At 38.9% G+C, this 26,326-nt stretch overlaps 2 protein-coding genes across 4 annotated transcripts in view; both read right to left on the bottom strand.

Annotated features, from left to right (window-relative positions):
* Positions 1-1,718: 1,718 nt before the first annotated feature.
* Positions 1,719-25,210, bottom strand: LOC138744461 (receptor-type tyrosine-protein phosphatase eta-like; the record flags this gene model as incomplete). Its single annotated transcript, XM_069900664.1, has 8 exons — positions 1,719-5,823; positions 10,172-10,307; positions 12,760-12,920; positions 15,123-15,242; positions 17,201-17,335; positions 18,635-18,708; positions 20,852-20,942; positions 25,109-25,210. Coding segments are annotated over 8 exons (975 nt in total), but the record flags the coding sequence as incomplete, so codon positions are not given.
* Positions 25,211-25,863: 653 nt separating this feature from the next.
* LOC138744444 (receptor-type tyrosine-protein phosphatase eta-like) overlaps positions 25,864-26,326 on the bottom strand; it is a 171,630-nt gene continuing 171,167 nt past the window's right edge. For all 3 annotated transcript variants that reach the window (XM_069900620.1, XM_069900630.1, XM_069900639.1), the window contains one exon: positions 25,864-26,216. In XM_069900620.1, the coding sequence (XP_069756721.1) occupies positions 26,201-26,216 (16 nt within the window). In that variant the 3' untranslated portion in view covers positions 25,864-26,200. The remainder of the gene's footprint in view (positions 26,217-26,326) is intronic.

The raw sequence follows: 26,326 nt of genomic DNA, 5'->3' as shown, positions 1-26,326 counted from the left end.
CTGATCTAAATCAATGACAAAAGCTGCAATGATCTTATTGAATGCCCGGTCAACAGGCGAGATTGCTGACTCCTGGTCTATTTCTTATGTTAAGAGAAACAGAGGGCTGTCTTTTCCAACAGATGTGACCTGACCTGCTCTCTGTTTCTTGCCTTTTTTGTCTTTTTTTAATGCCTCATAACATCAATCTTTATCAGTTGTGTAACTGCAAATTCCTAAATATCTTTGGAGGAGTGAGCATTCAAATTTTAACCTATTGGCCTAGGTATCCAGCTCTAGAGGTTTGGTGCTGGATAAGATAGCATTATGTTCCACACTGTTTAAGCACTGTCCATGGTTGCTAATATTAATAGAAATGCCCAGGTCCTAGACTGGCAAGGAAAGATCGAACAGAATTTCTGGTGCTCTCAGTGGCACACAGGGTTAATCTGTACTGTGATGTCTTGAGCTTGAATATCTATCTTGATATCACAAATGTTATTGTGGTTTATGATGCTTGCCTTGTAAAACTGAGACCAGATTAATAACCTAGGGACATAATTCAAATACCAGCATGGCGGCCAGGGAATTTCAATAACAAATCTGGAAATTATTGGGCTGAATTAAGAAGCTTTCCAGTTCTCTGATGTCTATTGGGAAAAATATCTGGTCCTACCTCAGTCAGATATTCCCCAAGGAAAAATGGTCAATGTGACAGAATTTTGTTTACAGTTCATGTGAGACACAAATCATTCAGAAACCAGACTTACCTCAAATAAAATCAATTACTCAAATATGAAGAGTGAATGGGTTAAAATTCCTTGGGAAATTAGACAAAAAAGTTTGACCTAAATAAAACAATGGAAAACATTTTAGAATTCTCAGTAATATCTCACTGAAAATAAAATTTGGACATTATATATGTCCTTAACAAAGTAAGAGGGTTATTGATTGTTCTAGATTAAAAGGAGGGACTTAGAATGCAAGCCTTAGCAGGGAACAAATGACTGAAATATTGACAATAAGAGCTTCCACTACTATTTAAAAGAGAAGGGGGTTATATACATTGACAGGGGAAATTATTATGGCAAATAAATAAATGGCATATTAAAAATGTTTTGATTTTCTTAATCCCATGATTTAATTTTATACACTGACCTCTTAAATAGGACCTTAACAAAAGCCTTTGGAAAGCCCAAAAACACTGATCTCCCTTCATCTATGTCACTAGTAACATTCTTTAAAAAATCTGTGTTTTATTTTAAGTATTATTTTCCTTTCTTAAGCTTGTGCTTTTAATGTAAACATTTGATGTTAATTACATGGTCTCGGTGCATTTTCTTCACCCATAAATCTTCGTCCGTGAAGCCAAGCCAAAGAAGATAGTAGGTATTTATTAAGGTGGTGGTTGTAGTAGATGTGAGATTGTTGGAGTAGATGATTCAGATTCACCTCAACATTTTCTGTAACTGGTAAAATTCCTTAGGTTTCCAGGAAAGTGTTTTGTGGTGTTAAAACTATCCCATTGTTCTTCAACATCTCTTAAGAAGAGGGACGTTTCTATACATTCATGCTGTGCCTGATGAAGAAGTATTTAATCCAAAAGAAAGGCCTGCCGTAAGTTGTTCTGAATATGTTTTTGGTTGTGTAAGTTTCTAGTACGGGAACATCACAATCCTTCTGCTACTACCCAGTGGTCATTAAATTGCAATCTTATTTCCAAAAACAAGTCCACAGAATAAAAAGATAATTTTAATAATAGCAAAATTATTCATTGTACATTATTTAGGAAATGAGATTTATACACATTGTAACACAGCAAGATCAAAATGACACATCACCGATCATTAGATTTAGAGGTGGGTCAAGTCATAAAAAATATTACATCTGATAAAATTACATCTCTCAGTGAGTAGGTGAACTGACAGTTTAAATTGATATCTCCCAAAGATGCATCCTGTGCAATTTAACGATACAGTGCTACATATTTTCTGATATACATCCTTATATACACACACAGATTGAGTTTAATATTGATCCTTCTAGAAAACGATTGATAGAAAGTGCTATTGCATGTAATTTTTTTGCTCCTTTACTTCCAACTGTCTCCACAATGGTGATGCTCAGAGTTATTGTTTAATGCTGTGCTTTATTCCTGTACCCCTATCTCGTCTACCCTTTGTCACTTGCTGTGGACTGACTTGAACTGTTTGTGCCCAAGGATGGACAGATTTTTCTACATTGAAATATTTAATCAAAATCAGAAGAGGATTTGCTGTTCTGCATCTTTGTATTGAAGATGCAAACATCACAACAAGAATGTAGAAACACCTTCATATTCTTTTCACTCTCTTACTCCCCTGCAAGTGGCTCGTCAAGCAGAGCACATTTTAATTCCTCCCTCTCCAAATGGCAGTGCTATCAGCAGAATGAAGATCTGCTTCAGCAGAGTGAATGGGTACCTTGGATGTATTTAACATTCCTTATGGAATCTTCCACCTTCCTAACTCTTCAGAATCTCTCAAAGCAGAGGAAAACAATGACCCTGAAGGCAAAAGATGGTAGGAATCAGGTCCATGGTAGCTTGAGCTTCTGCTGGAGGTTAGAGGTATGGAATTGTAAAGTTATGTGAAAATTACTGTGAAGACCATTGTGAAAGCTTAAGCCAGCACATGATCATAAAAAAATTAGAAGGGCTGGTCTGACGTATTAACAGATTTCACTCAGAAAACAGTTTGGATCTCATCACACTGTGCTGAAAGGTTGGGGTAAAGTAAGCGAGGGTACTTCAGTGACTTATTTTGGGAAGTGTTCATGAGAACATGAGACACTAATATAACTCTGCTCTTAAATGTAACAAGCTAGAAACTCTATCGACACTCAAACTGAGAGTGACTATTTGGAGGAGGTACTCAAGGACGGCAGGTGTCTACAGGTTTGCTGGCAACTTTCTTCTGGAGATGAATTTGTTATAAAACAAAATGCAACAGTTATTATCTTCTTCCTGTGACCAAAGTAATACCTTTGAGCTCTGACGGTGTGCTCAGTGAGTTCTAGTGAGCAGCACAAGTTTTATCATGTCATTAGGGTCCACAGATGAAAAAAAAACATTCTTTAAAACAAAACATCATTGATTTAGAAGATACACACCAAACAATCTTTAGATAGGTCATATAACACCAAGAGTGCATATGGGAAGGGGGGTGGAGGAGACAAAAACATCAGTGCATAAAGCCAGTTCAGTGAGGCATGCTGTGGAGACCTGAGCCATGCATCACAAAGTAGTGACTGATTTAAATCAATAGCATGCACACACAAAAAACATTCACCATCTAAAGTGCTCACTACAGGTTGCAGTGCTCCATATTAAGGCATACCATAGGAAGGAATTATAATGTGTTGTTAAATTATAGTTGGATGTGTCTAGCTAAAAAAATTCTTCAGAAGGAGGAATTCTAGATAGCTGTATTTGATTTGGTCCTGATTTTCACATAAAGTTCCCTTGGAGTCCCTGAGAGTGAAGAGCTCTTGCCCTAAGGCCAGACCTCACTATTCTGTGACATCACATCCCTTTCAAATACAGCATAATAAAAAAATGAACATTAATAATTCTTCTCATTTTAATCTATTGTAAAAAATCACTTTCTAAATATATAAGCTTTTAACATTTTTAAAGGAAAAAAATCAGTTCTAAAATATATTGTATATTTACTGATTAAATCAATACCTTTCATATTAAATGCACAAATGGCTCATCACTAATTTATTTCAAAGTTTCAAGATAAACATTGATTGTTTTTTGCATGTTTTGGGTCGGGGTGAGTGCAGTGTTGCTACCTAATGTTAAATTTTCCTGTTTTGCCTGAGGTTTTATTCTGCTCTTCCAAAAGATACATTAAACAGCTAAATGTTACTAGATATAAGTTTTGTCAGTGACACTGTGAGTGACGATAATCTATGCAGTTACTGAAAATCTATTTGGCAGGCAAGAGTAATTTGAACACTGTTATGATCCACTGTTTTTGTTGAACATGGATTCCTTGCCAGAATGCCGCTGAATTATGGCAGTCCCAGTGAGAATGATTACAGATAAAATAGATCCCCATTCAGTATTTCTCAAGTCAAATCCCAAATAACACATCCTGCTCAAATCAATGCAGTTTTTGATAAGGGGACAAAATTAAAACAAATACTCAAAGTTGTAAGAATGCTCTTCGATTCTGTACATATTAGGTGAGAAATACTTGGCTGCAGTATTACTGGCTTCACTCCTGATTATGCAAATACATCATGTTTAAATTTCAAGTAGTTCTATATGTAATTGTCCAAATCTAGCTACAAATATTTAGCACAAATATATTAACATTCAGGACACCAAGAGATTCAAACAGTTTTTCACTACAAATTTAGATTAAATTAAAAACTTAAACATTACACACTTTGAAATAATTGAATGTAGAACAGATACTGAATTGGCATCTGCCTCAAGTGCCAGTCTCCCACCACTCAGAGAGACTTCCCTTTAAAGGCACAACTCACAGGTAGAACAATCTCTAGATTTACTATGATGAACCCATTGTGATAGAGATTCCTTGAAAGATCTCTGGTCAATTAGGATGTGCATTAATGCTTATTGCAAATCAATAGTTCAATGTTTTTATACATTGCCCCATACACATTTAAGCAACTTGATATGCAATAGTCATTCAGCATAGTGGACACACTCACAATGATTATGTGTTCTCTGTTCTTTCAGCCATTTTTTAAAACTGTTTTGGTTGTTTTAGTGCAAGGTTCAGAATGTCTACAAATAGAGCCTGGTTGGATCAGACTTTATGGATATTGTGATAGATTAGTTAAAATCCAGGATGCTGATTGTATATTAATTTCAGCATAATTATTTCTATGTAGAACCTATAAGCAGGAGAATTAAACAATTGTGGTATGCTGGGGTTGTTGAGTGATCCAGCTATTCTTCCACTTCACTTTATGCAACAATGCTACAGAATTTACTCTTATTTAATGTGTGGTATGAATTTGAAGAAACCAATAACCTGAGAAATTACATTCAATATTTCATCAAATTTGATGGAAACACTTAAGGGATTAATTTCTGTAAACAAATCACAACTTGTATTAGGTTCTGTTCATGTGTACAAGGGGTGGTATTTCTTTATACATATGAATTCAGTAGTTTTGCCTCAAATATTGCTGTTTAGCTAATATAACAAGATTATATATATGTGACAAAAAAAAATGGGAAGATTGGAAACTTCGGGAACATTGTTGAAAAAGATTTCACACACTAATCAGTGTTACCTTGACAAGATCACATTTACCATGAAACAGGAGAGTAAACACAAATGATGAAACATCAGAATAACAAGTTCAAAAGGGGTCACCGTTTGCACCAAATTATGCTCAAGGTTTTAAGGCATTCTTGAAGTTCCAGAATAATTGGGAAAGATTTCTTTTAGTTCTTGAGCAGTATTCAGCTATTGTTTCAGAATAGATATTTATTTTGAAAAAATAGCAAGTCAGCATTAAAACAAACTTCAAAACATATCTTATCAAATGAATATATATTTATTTGATAAGGTTTGTTTACTTACAAAAATATAAAATAAGTTTATGATTTACAGAATAAGATTAGGAAAAGGTGGAGAGTTGAATTTAAAAAGGTTTCCTTCAAAATCGGTGGCCATTGGTTTCTTGGGCTGCTCGGACAGCAGAGACATTCTCATAGATGAGGGCGGGTGTGTTTTCATAGATTGCCTCTTCAGTGTGCTGTTTACTTGATTTGATATACTCCAAGGCACATTGGTTCAGGAAAACATACTGAGACTGGTGAGAGAAAATGAAAGTTAGTGACAGGAAGCTCCTCAGGCAGCCCAGAACTGCCACTTCCAGATTGATGACTGAATCCCTGGCAAAATACTCAACAAACAGACTCATCACTGATTTAGTGCTGCATTACTCCCACTTTCTCTCACTTTCATTTTTCAGTGTGGCAGAGATGACTAATTCTGCAAAATGCCATAAATAAATGTCTAGGATATAATAGGTTTTAAATGTAGGATTTAACCTGAGCAAACTTCTAAAGGTCCCTTTTGGATTTTGATAACTTTAAATTTATTTACAGCACGGTAATAGTCGATTCTGACCCGCTGCCCAATTTCACCCAAATTAACCCACCACCTGGTGTGCTTTGGAGGGTGGGAGGAAACGAGACATGGGGAAAATGTACAAACTTACTCTGGGTCACTGGTGCTTTAATAGGATTGTGCTAACCTCGACACTACCTGTGCCACCCAAATTCATGTTCCCGTTTGTGACTGGGCTTCCTTTCGCTGACTTTTCTCCTTTGCTGCATTCTTCAAAGAGTTCACAATGATGGTGGGGATCAGAAGGCACAGGATTCACTTCCTTGTTTATTTCAAAGGAGGAGTGGGGGGATACGAGGGTCATGGATGGAAGGTTAGGGGGGGGGGGGTCCGAGAGCAGGAGGCTATTAAATATTAATTGAAATGAGTTTGAAATTGTTACAAATTTTGTCTTTATTTCTTCTGAAGCCAGCTGTGAGCTTGCAGTTGTCCATGAATGTAAGAATGGTGTAAGAATATGTCAATGGTTAAAATTTGTTGTAATTGCTTGGTGCAGGAGCCAAGTGAAAATTACATTAAGGGAATAACTTTCCCTGAAAGATTTGCAAAGGTTAAAGGTGGAGGTTCGCCACCACCTTCTCCAAAAAAACTGGGGACAGCCAATAATGTGAAGTCCAGATTCAGATAAATGAATACATGAAAAAGTGCCAGGTAGTTCCAGCAAGACAAGGCTTTGCAGTGAACTTTATGTGACTTCATCTTTCCCATTTGTAATTGGACAAAACTATGACTCATTGTGGATTGGGTGACAAGCAAGCAGTCTAAAGATACAGACAATGGAGGAGATGATGAGTATGGGCTAGGTGACATCAGGACATGTGTAGAACACAATGTCATGTCTTGAGAGGATGTCACCAAATTTAACACATTGATGAGTTATAGAATGTGACAAGGTGCAGGGCTGATGATGAAGGGTTTAGCAATGGCTGACAGAGTCAATGAAGCAGAGATGAGAGCTAAAACCTGAAGAGGCTCACTTTCCATGAAGTGTAAAATGATTGGTGAGGAGAATCCCTTCCATTGGATAACTCCAGAGCTGTGGAGTGAGATTGCGTGCCTTGCCTTATTGAAGTTGTTGAAAGCACTTTACACAAGATTTCTAATGAGGGGGATCAAGCATATAAAGTATTGTGAGGATGGTATTGGAAATGAGACATGTTATTGAACAGATTGAAAACTTCTTTTGTTTTTGGAACTTTACAGAGATGGAGTTGGCCTGTAGAGAATACTTTGGTAAAAGTTGCCATGGTACTTTATGGAGTTCTTTTTTGGGACCCCAGTTACTGTAAATATTTATACATAAAAAAGAATAGGCTGTATGGAATGATGGTGTTCAATTTATTGTCAATATTAAGTAATTTGTGAAAGTTAAATAGGCATGATTAAAATTAATCTAAAAATGTTTTTTGAATATATTAAGGAGAATAGTATAATCAGGGAAAGAGTAGAGTCCATGTGGGATAACAGGGGATGTCTATTTGTAGGGTGCAGATGCTGGAGGAGGTATCTTGTGGAAGGGCTCAGGCTTGAAGGATTGGCAATATATCTTTACCTCCAATGGATGCTGCAAGACCTGCTGAGATTCTCCATCATTATTGCATTTTTATTGTGTGTGTGTGTGTGTGTGTGTGTGTGTGTGTGTGTGTGTGTGTGTGTGTGTGTGTGTGTGTGTGTGTGTGTGTGTGTGTGTGTGTGTGTGTGCATGCATAGAGCCACCTGTAGTCCTAAATGGTATTCAGAAAGGAAGCAGATTTTATAGTTACAGAACTCAGTGAAGGTGGAATTCCAATACAAGACTCCATACATAAAAACATAGTAGTCAATGCCTCAGCAAGCTGAAAGATGGTTGAATCCCTCAGGAATATAAAATTTATCCCAGGCTACTATGAGAAGCAAGGAGCGAGATTGCTGTGGTGTTGACTGAGATTAAATCTTCAGTGCCCACAGTAAGTACCAGATGACAGAAGAATGACAAATGTGGTCCCTCCTTTTAAGATGGGTGGCAGGGAAAAGGTCTTCTAATCAAAGAATGCCAGCATGGCTATCCTGTCTGGCATGTCTGACCAATCTGATTTAATTTTTTGAGAAGGTAACAAAGTGTATGTCCACACACACAAAGGGGAGTTGGATATGGCCTTGATGACTGAAGGGATCAAGGGGTTTGGAGAGAAAGCAGGAAAAGAGTACTGGAGTCGAATGAAAAGCCATGATTGTGCAGACATGAAGGGCTGAGTGGCTCCTGCACCTATTTTCTACGATTCTATGTAGTTTACATGGAGGTTCCTAAGGCGCTCGACATGGGAGACTGGTTCAAAAGATCAGGGCCCATGGGATCCAGGGCAAGTTGTCAAACTGGATGCAAAACTGGCTTGCCAATAGTGGGAGAGGGTGATGGTAGGGGCTTGCCATATGTGATTAGATGACATGGATCAGTGCTGGGACTTTTGCTATTTCCAATTATCTAGAAAGATTAGAATGATGTAGATTTAGGAGATGTGATCAGTATATAAATGACACAAAGATTGATGGAGTTGTTGACAGTGCCGAGAGTAGCCTCAGGGCGATATCAACCTGTTGATGAAATGGGCTGAGAGAAAGCAGATGGAGTTTAATTCAGATAAATGTGAGCTTTTACACATTTGATGAACTAATAAGGGAAAAACTACATTCTTACATGGAGTATTGAAGTATAGAGGGACTACAGTGCACAATTCCAAAGATTATTGAACGTGGTAGTGCAGATAAGTTACGTGGTTACGGAAAGCCAATGAACTACTGGTCTTCATTTGACAGGACTCTGAATATAGACAGGAAGCTCCAACGTTTGAATCATTGGTCAGACCTCAGCTGGAGTATGGTGTGCAATTCTGGTCAGCGTGAGAGGAGATTTACAAAAATTTTGTGGTTCTGTTTAATGAGAGACTAGAGAAGATGAGTCTGTTTCCCATGAAGTGGAGAAGGTTAAGAGGGACTGGACTGAAATAAATAAAATCACAAGTGGCTATAGACAGGATGGACTGCAGGAGGTTTTTTCCCTTTATTGAGGATAAATAAAATTAGAGGACATATATTGAAGGTGAAGTGCAGGAGGTTTAGAGGGGAACGTTTATCACCCAGTGAATGGTGAGTACCTGGAATGTATACCCGGGGAGGGTGGTGGAGGAAAAGCCACTGACAGCATTTACGACTGATTTCAAATGCAAACTGGATGTTAATAATGAATTTAGGAAAAAGTAAATAAAGGGGTTCAATGTGAAAGGACTTTTCGCTATTCGCTAAAGAGAAAAGAAAGGGGCAGAGATCATCTGTGATTACATGCAATAATTACCTGCTTAGATAAAGGTAGATACCAATTCAACAAATAAATACCAGACAATTTATACGGTATTAAAAGAGCTCTGACTTAAAAGTTGATCACAATACTCCATCTCTCTGAAATATTAAAGAAATGCTTTTCAGAAAATATTATTTTTGAATCCGATGAATCTTTCTTCCATTCCCTTTTCTTCATCACTAGAAGTGCAATTATATCCTTTGCTTGTGTTACCCTTGAGACTATGCTTGTCAGTTAACCAACTTTATCCACAGGTGTGCTGTCTAATTATTTTGATTCCTTGAAAAAATAAATGTAGCCACAAATATAACAGCTAATCAATACAATAATTACTATATATATATATATACACATGAAAGGGATGCTGTCCTGGAATTTTTTTTTCATTAAGCAAAGTTTCAGAAACCAAAGAGGCAAAAATAGTGACTTTGGTACAGTAGATCTCTTCAGTGTCATCCTTGTTCTTATAGCAAATAAAATTGATTCATAAATTCAAGACAAGTACCCAAAAGATTAACTAATGTTACATTAAAATTTCATCAATGAAATGTGTGCAAAATACCAGTGGACAGCTATCAGTAAATTATAAGCAAGAGAATGAATCTCTTAAATGTTAACCCAATAGGTCATCAAATGATAATAAATCTTTTCACAAGTTGACATCTGCACTATTTGCTGTTCCTCAGTGTCTTACCTCAGTTTGCACCATCAGTGGTCGGTTCATTCGGAGCTGATAAACTGTACCCCAGATATCGACCTTTTTCTTGTAGTCTATCTGATGAATCATATGATCGATGGAAATGAATGTTCCTGTTCGACCAACTCCAGCACTTTGTGAGAAAGGAGATTAAATCAGTCACAATATATACAGGAAGGAGAATTAAGCTCCTCTGGGATACTTTTGCACCCCCCCCACCCCCCCGCACACACATACACCAGAAACACACATATTCACCACATTATACACCCACGACTCTGTGGTCAAGCACAATTCCAATGCCATCTACAAGTTTGCCGATGACACCACAGTTGTCGGCAGAATCACAAACAGCAATGAGGAAGTGTACAAGAAGGAGATAGGGCAGCTTGTTGAATGGTGTCACGACAACAAACTTGTGCTCAATGTCAGGAGATGATTGTGGACATCAGGAGGAAGTCAGGGGAATATGACTCATTGAGGGCTCAGTCGTGAAGAGGGTCAAGAACTTCAAATTCCTGGGTGTCAACATCTCCAAGGATCTGTCCTGGAGCCTCCATGTGGATGCAATCACTGAAGACTCTCGTAAACTTCTATAGGTGTATAGTGGAGAGCATTCTGACTGTTTGCATCACTGCCTGGTACAGAGGCACCAACCCGGCCTACGACATCACAGGCACCAGACTTCACTCTATCCAGGACACCTCCATGAGGTGATGTCTTAAAAAAAGCAGCCTCTGTCCTCAAAGACCCCCCACCACCCAGGCCATACCCTCTTCACTCTGCTACCATCGGGGAAAAGGTACGGGAGCCTAAAGACAAGCACTCAGCAGCACAAGGACAGCTTCTTCCCCGCTGCCATCAGATTCCTGAATGATTGATGAACCAAAGACGCGGCCTTACTTTTCGTGCCCTAGTATTGTTATTATTATTGTATTTTATTTATTTATAGTGATGTACAGTTACGTGGTTATAATATATATGTTTGTTTACACAATTTGATGTTGCTGCAAAGCAATGAATTTCATGATTTGTTCAGGACCATAAATCCTGATTCTGAAATATTAAGCATTAATAATCACTGGAGCATGTTGAAATACTGCCAGGCTGATGGTATGAAGAATAATGTACCCAAGGATGAAAGTGAACTGAGCAGCTTTTACTGCCAAATAAACATGGGTCAACAACACACGCGTCACCAATTTAACAATAATTGGCCATTTCACACAGCAGGCCCAAAAGTTAGCTGGTGTGGACATGGATGACAAAAAAGTCACCCTGATACATTTTGAAATGATTTTCAAATGGTCAGGGGGTTATTAATTAGCAATTTGTTAATAGTGGCAGGATAGTATTGTGCATATTCTGGGGTCAGAGGGAATGTTAGTCTTTAAAATGATTGGCCAATGTATTCTGGGGTTACTCGATAATGAAACTGGGAAAGTTATGTTTAATTTTCCAGCAGATGCAGTTAGCATTTTGACACATTCAAATAAAAAAAACACTGAACATAAAATTGAATTGGCAGTGCCACTGAAGCAAATTTATTTCCTTTCCAATGTCTTGGTTTGTCTCTCTCAGTCACAGTCTCAGACTTCCTGTGACTCAATGCTTCTTGTCCCTTCGATATACACTTGCATGCACCAATGAATCCTTTGTATCATTTTACCCATGCCACCAGCTTTAGCAGGTGGCAAGCAGATTTTCTCTTAGTTTTACGGGATTCTCCTGCAGCTGGCCAGCGTAGGCTGAGGGAGAACTAAAGATGGGGAGGCTGAAGCACCCCACCCAACTTCACGACACTACTGGTGCTGAGCATATTGCCTGAAGGAGATGCTGTTCAAAAACCTCACTGCTGAAGTGAGGCAGGGGCAAGGGGACAGAATTCCAGATACTCATTTTATAACACGATGCTTTAATATGAAAACCTCACTGTTGAAGTGAGGCAGGGGCAAGGGGACAGAATTCCAGATACTCATTTTATAACACGATGCTTTTAAATGAAAACCTCACTGTTGAAGTGAGGCAGGGGCAAGGGGACAGAATTCCAGATACTCATTTTATTACACGATACTTTTAAATGAAAACCTCACTGTTGAAGTGAGGCAGGGGCAAGGGGACAGAATTCCAGATACTCATTTTATAACACGGTGCTTTTAAATGAAAACCTCACTGTTGAAGTGAGGCAGGGGCAAGGGGGCAGAATTCCAGATACTCATTTTATAACATGATGCTTTTAAATTATAACTTAGGTGGAGATGATGAAGCCAAGGCAAATGTATCAGAAGCTCCACCTGGCCTTATTAATTTACTTTGGAGGCCTTGGAAATTCTTCACTGATGATCTTGTAACTACCTGGAAACTTCTGTGCTGCAAACCAGGAATGTTCAATGGTGTTGGTTCATTTTTACTCTACCAGAGTTACAGGTAAATAGAAGAGAGATATGGAAATGAAAGATATCTGTGATCCAGTATGACCAGTTCTCTGCTCACATTGAGAGAGCCATTTAAGTACTGCCACACTCGAGAGATTAATAAACATAAAGATGGTAAGCAGTTCTCAACAATACATGAAATAAGCTTACCTGCAGTGCACTAGAGTGGGCCCACTCATCTTATGCTGATTTATGTAATGTCGTACTAATTTACTGAACTCAATGAGGACCCCAGTGGTGCTTGGAACTCCATGGTCAGGCCAACCTGTAAAGTGGAATTGTCGTACATTGTATTTCTGTCCATATTTATCCTGCAGCAAAAGAAGAAACACACAGATTGTTTTGATTATTTTAGAACACAAATGAAGTGGTAACTGAGGGGCTGAAAATGAAGCCAAGACAAATGTACATTTGTAAACACTATACTGTAAAAGATGATCATTTGTTATTATATTCCACTGCTCTTGTGTTTTCAGCTAATCAATAACTTTCTTGAATCCTGTCATTGGTTTAATAAGTCAAGTGTGAGGAAATGTATGTGTATCTATTGTACCTATAAGACTTTGCGCAGATCATATTTGTTTGCAAATATTATTAAAATATCAGGTGCCTTCTATTCAACTCTGATCATCAGGCAGCAATTTCGCCAAAGCCAAAAGAATATAACATTAGTTAACATTCACCACACGCAGATCACAAACATCAATCATTGTTCATTGTTCCACATACTTTTGAATATTAAATGAGAAGAATTAAAATTGTCACCACTGAGTTCATGTTGGAGTCCAACAACTCAGAGACTGAAATGATTGGGTGTAGTGAATGGGGAATATGATTTACTCAGAGCAGGGTCCAACTCAGATCATTCTAAAAGGATGATCTGAGACTGACTTAGAACAAGATTTCTGATGACTGAGGATGAGTAGCACCCTGCTTTACAGTTCTGTGCCATATCAAACGAGTCTATTCACCACATCTCAGACTTGGTGGAGCACCACTGTTGCGTAATCCAAATCAAAGTGACATTGCCGGCGCATATGATCAGCATCAGCCATGAGGGGTTGCAGACTCTAGGGAAGCGGAGGACTGGTGCAGGGCACCAGAAAATGGGGGAGACTACCCCCCCCCCCCCCGAGAAGCAGAAGCAGAAGCAGAAGAACCATAGGACGGTGATCATGGCAGCGGACCAGTGAAGGGCTCTGCGGCTGAAGGACCCACACAGGTGGAGGAGAAGGAAACACATGTCTGGTGGTGAGATTATATCCACCCTCCCCAGATGCAACACGATCCCACCACCAGACACATCTCTTTTTCTCCCTAAGCTGCCAACCCAAGCCCACCTGGAAATTGGAGGAACACACCTAATATTTCATCTGCACACTCTCCAACTGGATGGCATTAACATCAACTTCTCTAGTTTCTGTTAGGCCACTCCATTGTCTCCACTTGCCTCTCTCCTCCATCCTTTCCTCCAGCTCTCCATTCCTTTCACTCTCCATTCAGAGAGCTATCCCCCACCATCAATTCTCAGTTTTTTTTATCTCTGTGCCCTCCCACCCATATTCACCTTTGACCACTTGCCTGTGGGGCTCTGATCCTTCCCCTGCCCCTCCCCCCATTATTTCATTCTGGCGCCTGCCAGCATTTTGCCTGAATTGTTGGTCATGTATCTTTATGTTTGCTACATAAAGAATGCTGCATGACTTGTTGAGTTTCTCCAGCATTTTTGTGTAAACTACAATCACAGTGGCTACAGAATTTCTCATTTAACACCAGAGGACAGCAGTAGAAGAAAGTTTAGTGGAGACATCAGAGATAAGGCTACTGCGGTTGGTGGTGGAGGCTGGTACAATATGGACATTCAAAAGACGCAGCAACCTCCTTTGAAGAAGACCGCAGAGCCCACCTCACTGACAAAAGGCAAAGGAGGAAAAACCCAACACCCAACCCCAACCAACCAATTTTCCCCTGCAACCGCTGCAATCGTGTCTGCCTGTCCCGCATCGGACTTGTCAGCCACAAACGAGCCTGCAGCTGACGTGGACTTTTTACCCCCTCCATAAATCTTCGTCCGCGAAGCCAAGCCAAAGAAGAAGAAGATAGTCACAGGAATGTAAAGAAAATAGAGGGTTATGGAGGTGAGAGGCTTGTTGTGAAGTAGATTTACATAGGTTGGCACAACATTGTGGGCTGAAGGGTCTCTACTGTGCGGTAATATTCTCTGCTCTATGTCATCAGAATTTCCCCAACAATGTTCAGACAACTTTTACACTAATCGAGAAACAGATATCTTAGTGGAGGTTGTCCAAGCCTCTTGACATAGTGATGCTGGAGAATGATGCACCAATAATTATGTTCTGGTTGATGACAGCAGTTGTAACATTCAAGGTCTTTACTTGGATCCATTTTACACCTTCTTACAGATTGTGAAAATCTAAACAATGATGACTGACTCAACTACTCCCAAATGAATTCCATGATATTATGTAAGTTTTTGACCCTTGAAGTCTCACCTTCACTATTGAGAAGTTCCTGATGGTCCAATCTTGATCAATTACTTCAGATGTCAAAGTAACAATTTTGTCCTCGATGATGAGAGGACGTTCAGTTGGCCAGTACTGCTCACATTTTGCCTAGAAAGTGACATAGAATACTTCAATCAAAATTGACAAGAATATCACAAAGTTCAAGAATTGGTTCATTTCATAAAAGACCAGAATATCAATTCAGAGGTAATAGTTCTTTATTGTACATTCTACAGATAAAATAAGTGGCAGTCCAGGTAGCAGTTTCACATGAGAGACATGCCCAGAAACAAAAATGCCAAGTAGTTTCTTATTGTAATTGACAAAGATTTAAATGAGTAATAAACATGTCATTGATTCTACAGTTTAAATGCTAGTCTTATTAACCCAATGTCTGAATGTTGTTTCTTCATAGCTGAGAGTAAAGTTTTTATTCATTATCTGTTCAAAAACCACATGTGCTTCAAGTTATGCAAGAGCGATGTAGACCTAACCTAATAAGAGGAATACAGGCCTCAGTTAATTTATTTCATGTACAACTTCTAAAGCTAAGGATATTGAGGATTTAAAAACATCACCTATTTTGATGCCTTTCTTTCTTAAATATTACTACATCCTCATAATATGTTTCAATGGATTATTAATCAGTTTCCTTTCACATTAATCAAGTCTTAGTCAGTCAATTCAAGTCATAACAAGATACCCAAACATTTTGGAAGTCAAAGAGAAAAAAACCATTGAAAGGTTCAGTAATTAAATAGATTGTTCTGGAAATCCTTATTGCTCCTTAATCTTTCACTCCAGAGGCCATTGACACTTCCTGTCAGGATATCCTTCCCATCTGTTACAGAAAAATAAGTTACACTTATCTAGCCAAAGTGGTCAGACAATACCAAATGAGCGGATTAACAATTTATTTGCAGCCAATTATTCATTCTACATCAGGATTCCTCAGATGTAGAAGTTCTCCCACATTTTTAAATGTAAATTTTTAATTTAAAAAATTAAATTTATAAAAACAGCATGGTAACAGGCCATTTCAGTCAGTGAGCCATGCCGCCCAATTACACCTGATTGACCTACACCCCTGGTACGTTTCAAATGGTGGGAGAAAACCAGAATGCCTGGGAACACCTAAATAGACATGGGGAGAACATACAAACTCTTTAGACAGTGGTGGATTCGAACCCTGGTCCTGATCGCTAGTCCTGATCGCATTATTTAGTAGTTAACCACTAAGCCAACCATGCCACCCCTAAATCTATTGGCTTCTCAGAGACAGCATTCTATGATCAGTGTTGGTTCACAAGTGACTTTCTTCCTTGCTTGACATGCAAAGCTCCAGTACAAGGTTAAATATCTTTTGCATCTGGGAGACCTGCATTAGTTTCACAGAGACACCGTCCCTAAGTCAACCTCCTTCATGAAATCTCACATTGATTTTATAAAAGGATGGGATGACGTACAACCAGTGCACTAGAGTGCAATGGCAAATTGTAAAAAGAACTTAGAGGTCAATTCCCCAATTGATAAAATTTTTGCCAGCATATAAATCTGATAATCAGTCAGATTCAAGAATAGAAGGGTGAGTTGTTGTTGCATGACAATAAAAATGACCCTCCTTGTTTGGTTCCAAGACCCAAGATGCAAATTCCTCCTCTGTTGAATGTGTTAAACAGTTGACACATCGAGTTGTGCCTTTGAAACTTGTTTCCACTAAAGTCAATCGAGCGAACTGCAGAGGCAGAGCTCAATAGATTATTGTATTGCACGTTTAACACAATGCAATGTTTTCTGAATATCTTAGCAAATGAAGCAATGACAATTGTAAAACCACTGGAGCCCACAATAACAGGAGGTTTCAATCTAAATGCAGCATTCAAGGTGGATCTCACCTTAATATTCAAGTTCATTATCTACCTCGGGCTGACAAATCAAGAGTGTAAGAACTTCTGTAGAATATTAAAATCAAGCTGGTAGCCATAGGAAAACAGGAATTTCTTTTACACTTGCAACATAACATGAAGTATTTTAAACATCAGTAAAAATGAAAATGCTAAACATACCCTCCCTTGCTCCACACACTTGGTAAGCATGACAATAGCTGGTACATGGTATTCCCAAATCATTCGCCAGAAATCGTTCACTGTATTCATCAATGGCCCTTGTGCAGCAATGAACTCTTTCTTTGAGTTATATCCCTTGAAGGAAATGTGACATTGGATTAAATGGTTAAACTACCCAATATCCAAACACAAAAGGTCAATCAGAAATGTGGGAAAAGTAAGTGGGATTTCTCTTATTTCTTGCAGAACACTTCAATTTAACTGGATAAAAAATATATTCTTGACAGCTAAATTGTTTTAAAATTGTTTAATAATCATGCCCTTTTTTTTATTCAGAAATTTTAAAAAATATAGCAGATCGTAATTTAGTGAAACTGGAAAAATGCACAATATTCCAAACATAGTCTTGACAAGGTACCATTTAAATTTCATGTAACATCTCTTCTTCTGAATTCCAACCCTTCAATGAATAAAGCCTCAATGTTTTGTTGCATTTTATAGATTTGCAAACCTGTTTGCCATTTTAATTTCTTCTCCTTGTGCCTCTATTCCATTTGGACCAGTGGTTTTCAAACTGCCCCCCTAAACTCACATTTGACCTTAAGCAATCCCTATGCCATAACTGCTCTGTGATTAGTAGGGGATTGCTTAAGGTGGTATGTGAGTGGAAAGAAAAAGTTTGAAAAATACTGTTTTAATTGTACCTAAATGACTTGTTATGTGCACTGTTTCATAACTCCAAAGGAAATGGGCCAATGACAATTTTTCTCAAGCAAAATATTTCAGTAACAATTGGGTCTAGAGCAGTGATTCTCAACCTTTCCTTTCCACTCATCTACCACCTGCACAAAAGGGGCGCTGGACAAAGTGGCGACTCTGCATTACGATAGACAAAAGTTAAGGAATTTCATGTATGTTACATTCTAAATGTAGTACTACGTGACAATAATGGAACCTTTACCTTTTACCTTAAACAATCCCTTACCAATCACAGAGCACTTACGGCATAAGGATTGCTTAAGTTGGAATGTGAGTTTGGGGGGCAATTTGATAACCACTGATTTAGATTATTGTTTTCCGAACAGTAAGTTATTTCCACATATTTCCCACCAAAAAGCATCATCTAACATAAATATATATTGAAATTCATTTTCTAATTGGAAAACTATCTTTTGTCACAGTTGAGCTGAGTATAAAACTATAAATACTAACATCATCAGAAAATTCTGGAGATACTTTTGAGTTAAAATTATTTATAAACAATTCCGCAAATTAATTCTTATGTTCACCAGATTTTCTGAATTTATAACAGTCCGGTTACTGTTCTGTAACTTTTCTAGACCTGAGATAGTATCAGTTATTTTGACATAATCACCGGCCTTTTAAAATTTCATGTATACCCATTAACAGATAAAATAAATTAATTAAACTCACTGGCATGAAATTAGCATTGATGTAATCACTGCATGGTTCTGAAGTGAGAGAAAGTTTAACTCGACTGATATCATCTAGAAATGAATTGAAACACAAACATATTACCACCATAAAACATGTAAGGACATGTAACATATTGACCAGAGGTTAGAGTTCTTCAGATTTTTCAATGGGCTCTGGCTTTTGCTCTGACACTATGGAGCATATTCAAGCCTTGTTAGTCATTGCTTGGCAACACAGATGGCTGAAAACCATTTGCATTTTTCCACCTTTGATTTAATCAAGAATTGATTCTCTCCTTCTCAAAAATATTCCACTACTTTTAGAGCATCAAAGGTAGAATCCTTGGAAGAAACAAAAATCATATCCCATTTAGTCTAATAATCGTTCTCTCAACTGGTCCAATGCCATTCACATCCATCCTTGAATATGGAGCCCAAAAGACATAAGAAATAGGAGCTGGAGTAGGTCATCTGACCTGTTGAGCCTGCTCTGCTTTTCAATGTGATCATGACTGATCATCTCCACCTACCTGCCTTTTCCTCATATCTCTTAATTCCCTTACTATGTAGAAATCTATCCAACTTTGTCTTAAATATATTTACTGAAGTCGCCTCCACTGTTTCAATGGGCAACACCTCCACAGATTCACCACTCTCTGGGAAAAGTAGTTCCTTTTCATCTATGTCCTAAATTTACTACCCTTGAGGCTATGTTCCCACATAGTTCTGGTTTTCCTTTCCGATGGAATCAACTTACCTATCTACATCTTATCTACCAGTATGTCTTTCATAATTTCATATGTTTCTATAAGATCCCCTCTCATTCTTCTAAATTCCAGTAAGTACAGTCCCAGATGACACATTCTCTCTTCATAGGCCAACCCCTTCATCCCTGGAAACAACCTGATGATCCTCCTCTGCACGGCCTACAAAGCCAGTTCATGCTTCCTTATATTAGACCAGAACCATGCAGTACTCCAGATGCGGTTTCATCAGTACTTTGTCCAGTTGCAGCATAACCTCCCTCCCTCCCTCTCTCTCACACTGTCAATAAATGCATTGATCTTAGACTTGAATAAAGACTCTGTGCATTTAAAAAAATCCAAATTTCTGTGTAAGCTCATTGTTCCTCATCTCAACAATACCATGAGAATGTCCCTGTTGAGAATATCTGTGAGAGAATAAATGCTGAAGGGAAAAGAGAATGGGAGTGGGATTAATGGGATTGATTTGTTGAAGGGCTGATTGGCTCTTTTAGACAATTCCTGCTGAGAATTAGCTAATGGGAGTGTGAGGTGTGTGTCAATCTATTGTATTCAACCCCAATTCCACCTCCAGTGAAGATATCCAAACATTTATTTAAAATATACATATTTGTGAGTGAGTATAACTTCTTCCGGCTGGGATCTTGCTGAGTTTACACTGAAGTGGCAGACTCTGTAATAAGAATGGATCAGCTGAAAGAAATCTATTATTTATTGAATATATGCAGGGAATGGAGGGATATAGATCGTATGCAGGCAGATGAGCTTCAGTTTAATTTGGAACAAACATCATAGGCCAAAGGGCCTGTCTCTGTGCTGAACTGTTCTGTACAGTATTTAGGAGCCCTGTCTGTTTCATTCACTCTCCATGTCATCTAAGCAACCTCATCTCCACCATTAAACTTTACCAGGGGTTCAGTGGAAGTAAACTGGTGGATTCTGTCTTCTTAAACTTACATGACTAATAGCACTGGTGTGGAAATGTGGAATTTACTGAAGCTTCTGAATGAAACTCTCAGCCAACACCAGCTTGGTCCAGCCTGGTATAAATGGAAATTAGTTTTTACTCAGAAGTTTCACAGTGGAAGAGGAGAGAGAACTGCAGGAAGCATTGGGAGGAAATTCACTACTTAATAAATCGTAAAATCAAAGCAATAAAAGAATTGAAAATCCCTCTTTCACAGTAAATAGCAAAAAGCCAGATTTCTCATATTTCATTCTAGCAGTGGTATTGTCATCATTATTCAGGCTGTCTCTTAAGGAAGGTAAATATGAAATGAAAAGGTGGGCAACAATTAAACCAAAATAGCAGGGTATGAAGAGGGGGAGGAGATTAATTTATACAGTTAAGAAGGAGGAGAAGGGTGTTGAAAATATCAACAGATTGAGTGAGGAAGAGAGAAACAGAGGCAAATGGGCAGACTGCCAGACACACAGTCAAGATCACTTACATGGTAAAACATTGTTGTAACGATTCTTCGGCTTGTTCAAAGTTTGCTGAGAGACTTGGGTTGACTGCAAAGTTCCAACTGTCTTTAGTTCCTGAAAAGGAAATATTTATGAGTGTTAATGGTTCCTCACTTGAAACATATATTGGGGTAGATTTTCATTGGTCTGAAATCACCGACTTTCTGCTCCTGTGCCACACTTCCATCCCAACATGCTCCATTGGAACCCTATTCCCAGCAAGTCAGTGTGATTGTTTGATCTACAAAATCCCTCTCATCCTGAATCATGGGCCATTGAAGATGTTAGTGTGCCTGGGTTACTGAATGCATGCGAAGATGTTTTACATTTTCATACAGCCAGTTAAAATATTAATATAAAGTTTAACAAGATTTTCATTTTACATTCAAAATACAAAACATATTTAAATCAAACTAGCTGAAGGCACAAGGGAAATTAGATGTGTTGAAGGCTTAAAGGATCTGAAGCACATTGCCAAAGGGAATCCAAAATTTGCTTGCTGGTAGAAGACAGAGGATTGTGTTGAATGAGTGTTTTCCTGACCGGAAGTCTGTAAAAAGTGGTGTAACATAGCAATTGGAACCTTTGTTGTTTGTGTACATACACATATTTTTACATTGTGTGTGTGTGTGTGTGTGTGTGTGTGTGTGTGTGTGTGTGTGTGTGTGTGTGTGTGTGTGTGTGTGTGTGTGTGTGTGTGTGTGTGTGCGCCGCAGGGAACAGGGTCCTTGGGCTGCCGACGGGGTATGGAGACTTCGGGCTGCTGCAGGGAATGGGGGCTGGAAAGGTGCCCAGTTAGAAAATAAGGTGGTGTTCCTCCAATCTGGTTGGGATAGTAAATAGACATGAGTCTGGGAGTGTGACTTGGAATTGAAATGGTTGGTTATTGGGAGGTCGCTGTTGTTGCAGATGGACAGGAGGTGCTCAGCAATGCGATTTCCCAATATGCAACCAGTCTCTCTGATGTAGAGAATGTCACAAGGGGAGATATGGATGCAGGGAATAAGTCCTCTGGATGTATAAGTGAAGTGTTGCTTCACTTAAAGGCCTGTATTGGGCCCCGGACCGTGGTGAGGGAGGAAGTGTGGGTGCAAGTGTTGCACCTCCTGCGGGCACAGGGAAGGTGCCTGGAGGATGATGAGTGGGGAGGGATGAGTGAATGAGGGAATCACAGAGGGAGCGGTCCTTGCAGAAGGCCGAGGGGGGAGGAGAATGAAAAATCTGTCTGGTGGTGGTATTCTGTAGTAAGTGCTGAAATTCTAGCGGATGATGTGTTGGATGCGGAGGCTGGTGGGGTGGTAGGTGAGGATGAGGGGGATTCTATTTTTGTTGCATCTGGGGCAGAGGGAGCCAAGGCAGATGAGCAGGAAATGGAAGAGGTACAGGTGAGGGGTGAGTTGATGGTAGTGGAGGGGAAACCTCGTTTGTGGAAGAAGGCAGACATTTCAGAAGATCTGGACTGGAAGACCTAATCTTGGGAACAGATGCAGTAGAGATGGAGAAATTGGGAGAAAGGGATGGAATCCTTGTAGGGGACAGGATGTCCAGACAAGGAGTTAGCAGAACATCAGACAGAACTGGAGAAGGTCTGAAGTTCAAAATACAACTTGTAGGTGAAAGGAAGACAAAGAAATTCTATGTGTCTGAAGCCTTTGAAATTGGGGAAGATAATGAGAAAGGGAGGACAGATATACCATACTAGTTTCAGCTATAAAGCAGGTTCATTAATTTGGTTACGACATCGATCTATGGTGCCCTCCATAATGTTTGGGACAAAGACACTTTTTCTTTAATTTTCCCCTGTGCTCCACAGTTTTAAAATTGTTCATCAAACAATTCACATGTGATTAAAGTGTACTTTCCAGATTTTATTCAAGGGTATTTGTGTACATTTTGGTTTGACCAGTTAGAAATTACAGCACTTTCTTTTATAATAGTCCCCTCATTTCAGGGCATCATAATCTCTGGGATATCTTCTTCTTCTGGATATCCATCCCGTAGGATGATGATGGTTCCTTTCAGTCAGTTTGTGGGGTTTATACCCCACTCCCTAGAAAAGAGCAGCATATGCGTGAATGGATTTTAGGTGAGTAGGGGACTTCGCAGGTCGACATTACCTCCTGGATCCAGTGGCATGGTGAGGTCGAAGATGGCTGGGGGTAGCTCTGTTGCAGTGAATGGCCAGACTAAATTTCAATGCAATGGATGTCCTTTTGTACTTCACAGCACGAGTTTGCTAGATGGCCATTGATCCTATGAGAGGGTTCATCCACCCTTTGACAGATCTTGTTTTTCATCCTGCAGGGTGTTAATCCAAATTCTGCACCAGGCAAGCCTAGTCCAGGGAGCCGATTTAGTCACCGACCATGTGACAGGTAGTACTGGGTTACATGGTACCAGTAGCACTCAGATGAGTGACATAGAAATGGTAGGCAAGTTTAGTACTTTATTGCATATCCCTTGCATGCAATGACTGCTTGAAGGCTGTGATTCAAAGACATCACCAGACGCTGAGCATCTTCTATGGTGATGCTCTGCTGGGCCTCTACTGCAGCCAACTTCAGCTCCTGCGCATTATGGAGGCTTGTCCCCTTATGTTTTCTCTTCAGCATATAGAAGGCATGCTCAATTGGATTTACATTGGGTGACTGACTTGGCCATTCAAGAATTTTCCAGTTTGTAGCTTTGGTTAACTTGTGATTTTCATCTTGCAATGTAGCCTCTGTATTTCTGTTCATGAAGTCTTCTGCAAACAACAGTAATTGACACATCCAGACGCACCTCCTGAAAAGTGTTTCTGATCTGTCGGACAGATGTTTGGAGATTTTCTTCATTATTCTTCTGTCATCAGCAGTGGAGTCTTCTTTGCAATTACTGAGCTCACCTTCTTAATGATGTTCTAAACTGTTGATTTTGGTAATCCTAAGATTTGGGTGATGTCTTTTACTGTTTTATTCTTGTTTATCAGCCTCATAATGGCTTCTTTGACTTTCATTGGCACAACTCTGCTCCTCTTGTTGAAAAATGGCAACTATAGACTCCAAAGCTTAGAACCAAATCTAGCTCTCTTATACCTGTACCAATGAAGCAATTGAACACGCCTGAGTAATCACAAACACCTGTGAAATCATATGCCTCAATCCCACACCTCAGGCCTACACAGGAAATGGCCATCTGTGGGCTAAAATACCCGTTTACATAGGCCGTTGGCAGAGCGGTGAAACTGGCCAATCACCATTGGTGGATCACAGGAGGCCCAATCGGGGTCCAGGCATCTGAGGTAACCAATCAGCAGCCGGCCCGCTCAAGCCACGGCCTGGTGGTGATGTGGCTGAGCTGACTATAAAAGGCAGAGCTGCCACTGAATAAACTCAGTGTCGAATACACTCTACTGGTGTGTGTATCTTTGTTCTACGGCGGATTCGAGCTTCAGCCTTCGGGCTATAACTGAGAGCTATAACCTAGCTGTAGCCATAGCGACCTCGCTACAAGGCTATGTATAAAAAGTGCTGTCATTTCTAAACGATCAAATCAAAATTCACGCAAGTGACCTTGAATAAAATCTGGAATGTGCACTTTAATCACGTGTGAATTGTTTCATTATGAATTTGAAATTATGGAGCACAAGGTCAAATAAAGGAAAATATGTATTTGTCCTAAACATTATGGAGGGCATTGTATATTTTAACAGTCTCCATGATTTGTCACTTGATCTTAAGTTATAAAAATACTTGATTCATGATCCATCAGTACTAAATTGGAACAAACATCATTATGCGTACAAGGTTACACCAGGCAAGGAAACCCAATCTCACAATATTATATATTTAATATACAAAATCAATATAATCTAATATTAATAACAAATAACACACATTTGCTTACATTTGAAAAATATAATACACAAATTAGCAGAAACAATGATGAACTCTGGATCACCACTTTTCAGAACTCTTCAAATGACTAATATAGCTGTCAATCTGCTCATCCAACAAAATGGTTGAAGGAGATGGACAGATTCACATATCAATCCTTTAACAGTAAATAAAAGGGCATCAAACTGCAGTGGCAGAGGTTACAGTAAAGGAGGCTATATGTAATAAAAACCAGGATATCAGACAGTAACAGCATTGCAAATAATCTTAGGTTGGTTTACGAAAGAAAGGGAAAGTTTGTGATTTTGTATTAAAACCATTAGATGTGGATGAGGACAGATAACGTGGATAGAATAATATTTAAACCTCATATTCTTCAGCAAATCCACAATCAGAATCAGCATGTTGCTTGCCGAAATATCCTTCAAAGTATTCCACGTTGATGGCACTGAGAAAAATGAAGCAAAATAATCAGTTCCTAGGATAGAGAAATAATTTATTTATAATGTTGGAATTGTTAAAATTTTAATTAGGTTTAAAATAATTGGCTATGCAGCAGAACTCCGTCAACATCCTGCAGCAGCTGAGATGCAACGGAAACATCCCGCTACCTTATTTCCATTAATAACCAAATAAATCAATTGTGAAGTTAAACTACCTTTTCTAACTTCTCTCAATACTTCCAGATCAGATTAATGCATAATTACTCTCATTTCCACTGGAGCCATCTGAGAGAGGTAACAATTAAGGAGAAAGAATCTTATTTTATCACCACTTTCAGGTTTCGCACATGGACTTACAGTATGGCATGCTGAGTGGATTCCAGAATTACATGAATCTTATCACACCGAAATGTCACTGGTAAAATGAAAAAGATGAAACCTCCATAATCCATGAAGCATGCGATGCAGGTGACCCTTATATTATGAGATGGGGGATGGGAAGGGAAAGATAGTTTGTATTGTTCAAAAACGGGCCTTATCTTGATTTTTCCATAATGTGAAGATGTCATCAGCCCATGTAACAAAAAAATGCAAATTTAAAATGTTAATTTATGCACTTCTTCCCCCCCCCCCCCCCCCCCACACAAACTCTATGAATGCAGATTTTATTCAGCATCTCAAATTTTTGGGGTTTTGATTTGTGAATTCTGTAAGAACAGATTTCCATAACCTAAGCAACCATGACAACAGGAGTCACCTGTATAATGGCATCCAGCGTTTACAGACCTTCATTCTACATGCAGGTATGTACTTTCATAAAGCTATTGTAATATCGACTTGCACCTTCTCACTCTTTCCCCAGTTCCCTTTCATGCCCTTCACCAGCTTGACACTCTCAAATTAGTTCAATGGTCCCTAGATTTTTGTCAAGTGGTTACTGCCCACAGACATGACAGCAAGCAACTTGACTGTGCAGTGTGGAAAAGGTACCAAATTAAAAAACTAAGAGTTATACTTACTTCCTTACTACCCTGTTGAAAGGGAAAGAGAAAGAGTTAATTGTTAACCAATATATTACAATTATTTAAAGATATTTTTACTTTAATATTTGAACTTAGAACCTAGAAATAGTAAGGATAAG

The sequence above is a fragment of the Narcine bancroftii genome, chromosome 1 (genome assembly GCF_036971445.1).
Source record: "Narcine bancroftii isolate sNarBan1 chromosome 1, sNarBan1.hap1, whole genome shotgun sequence".
Lineage (NCBI taxonomy): Eukaryota > Metazoa > Chordata > Chondrichthyes > Torpediniformes > Narcinidae > Narcine > Narcine bancroftii.
Note: the sequence above shows the minus strand (reverse complement) of the source record. Positions and strands in the feature narration are given on the sequence as shown.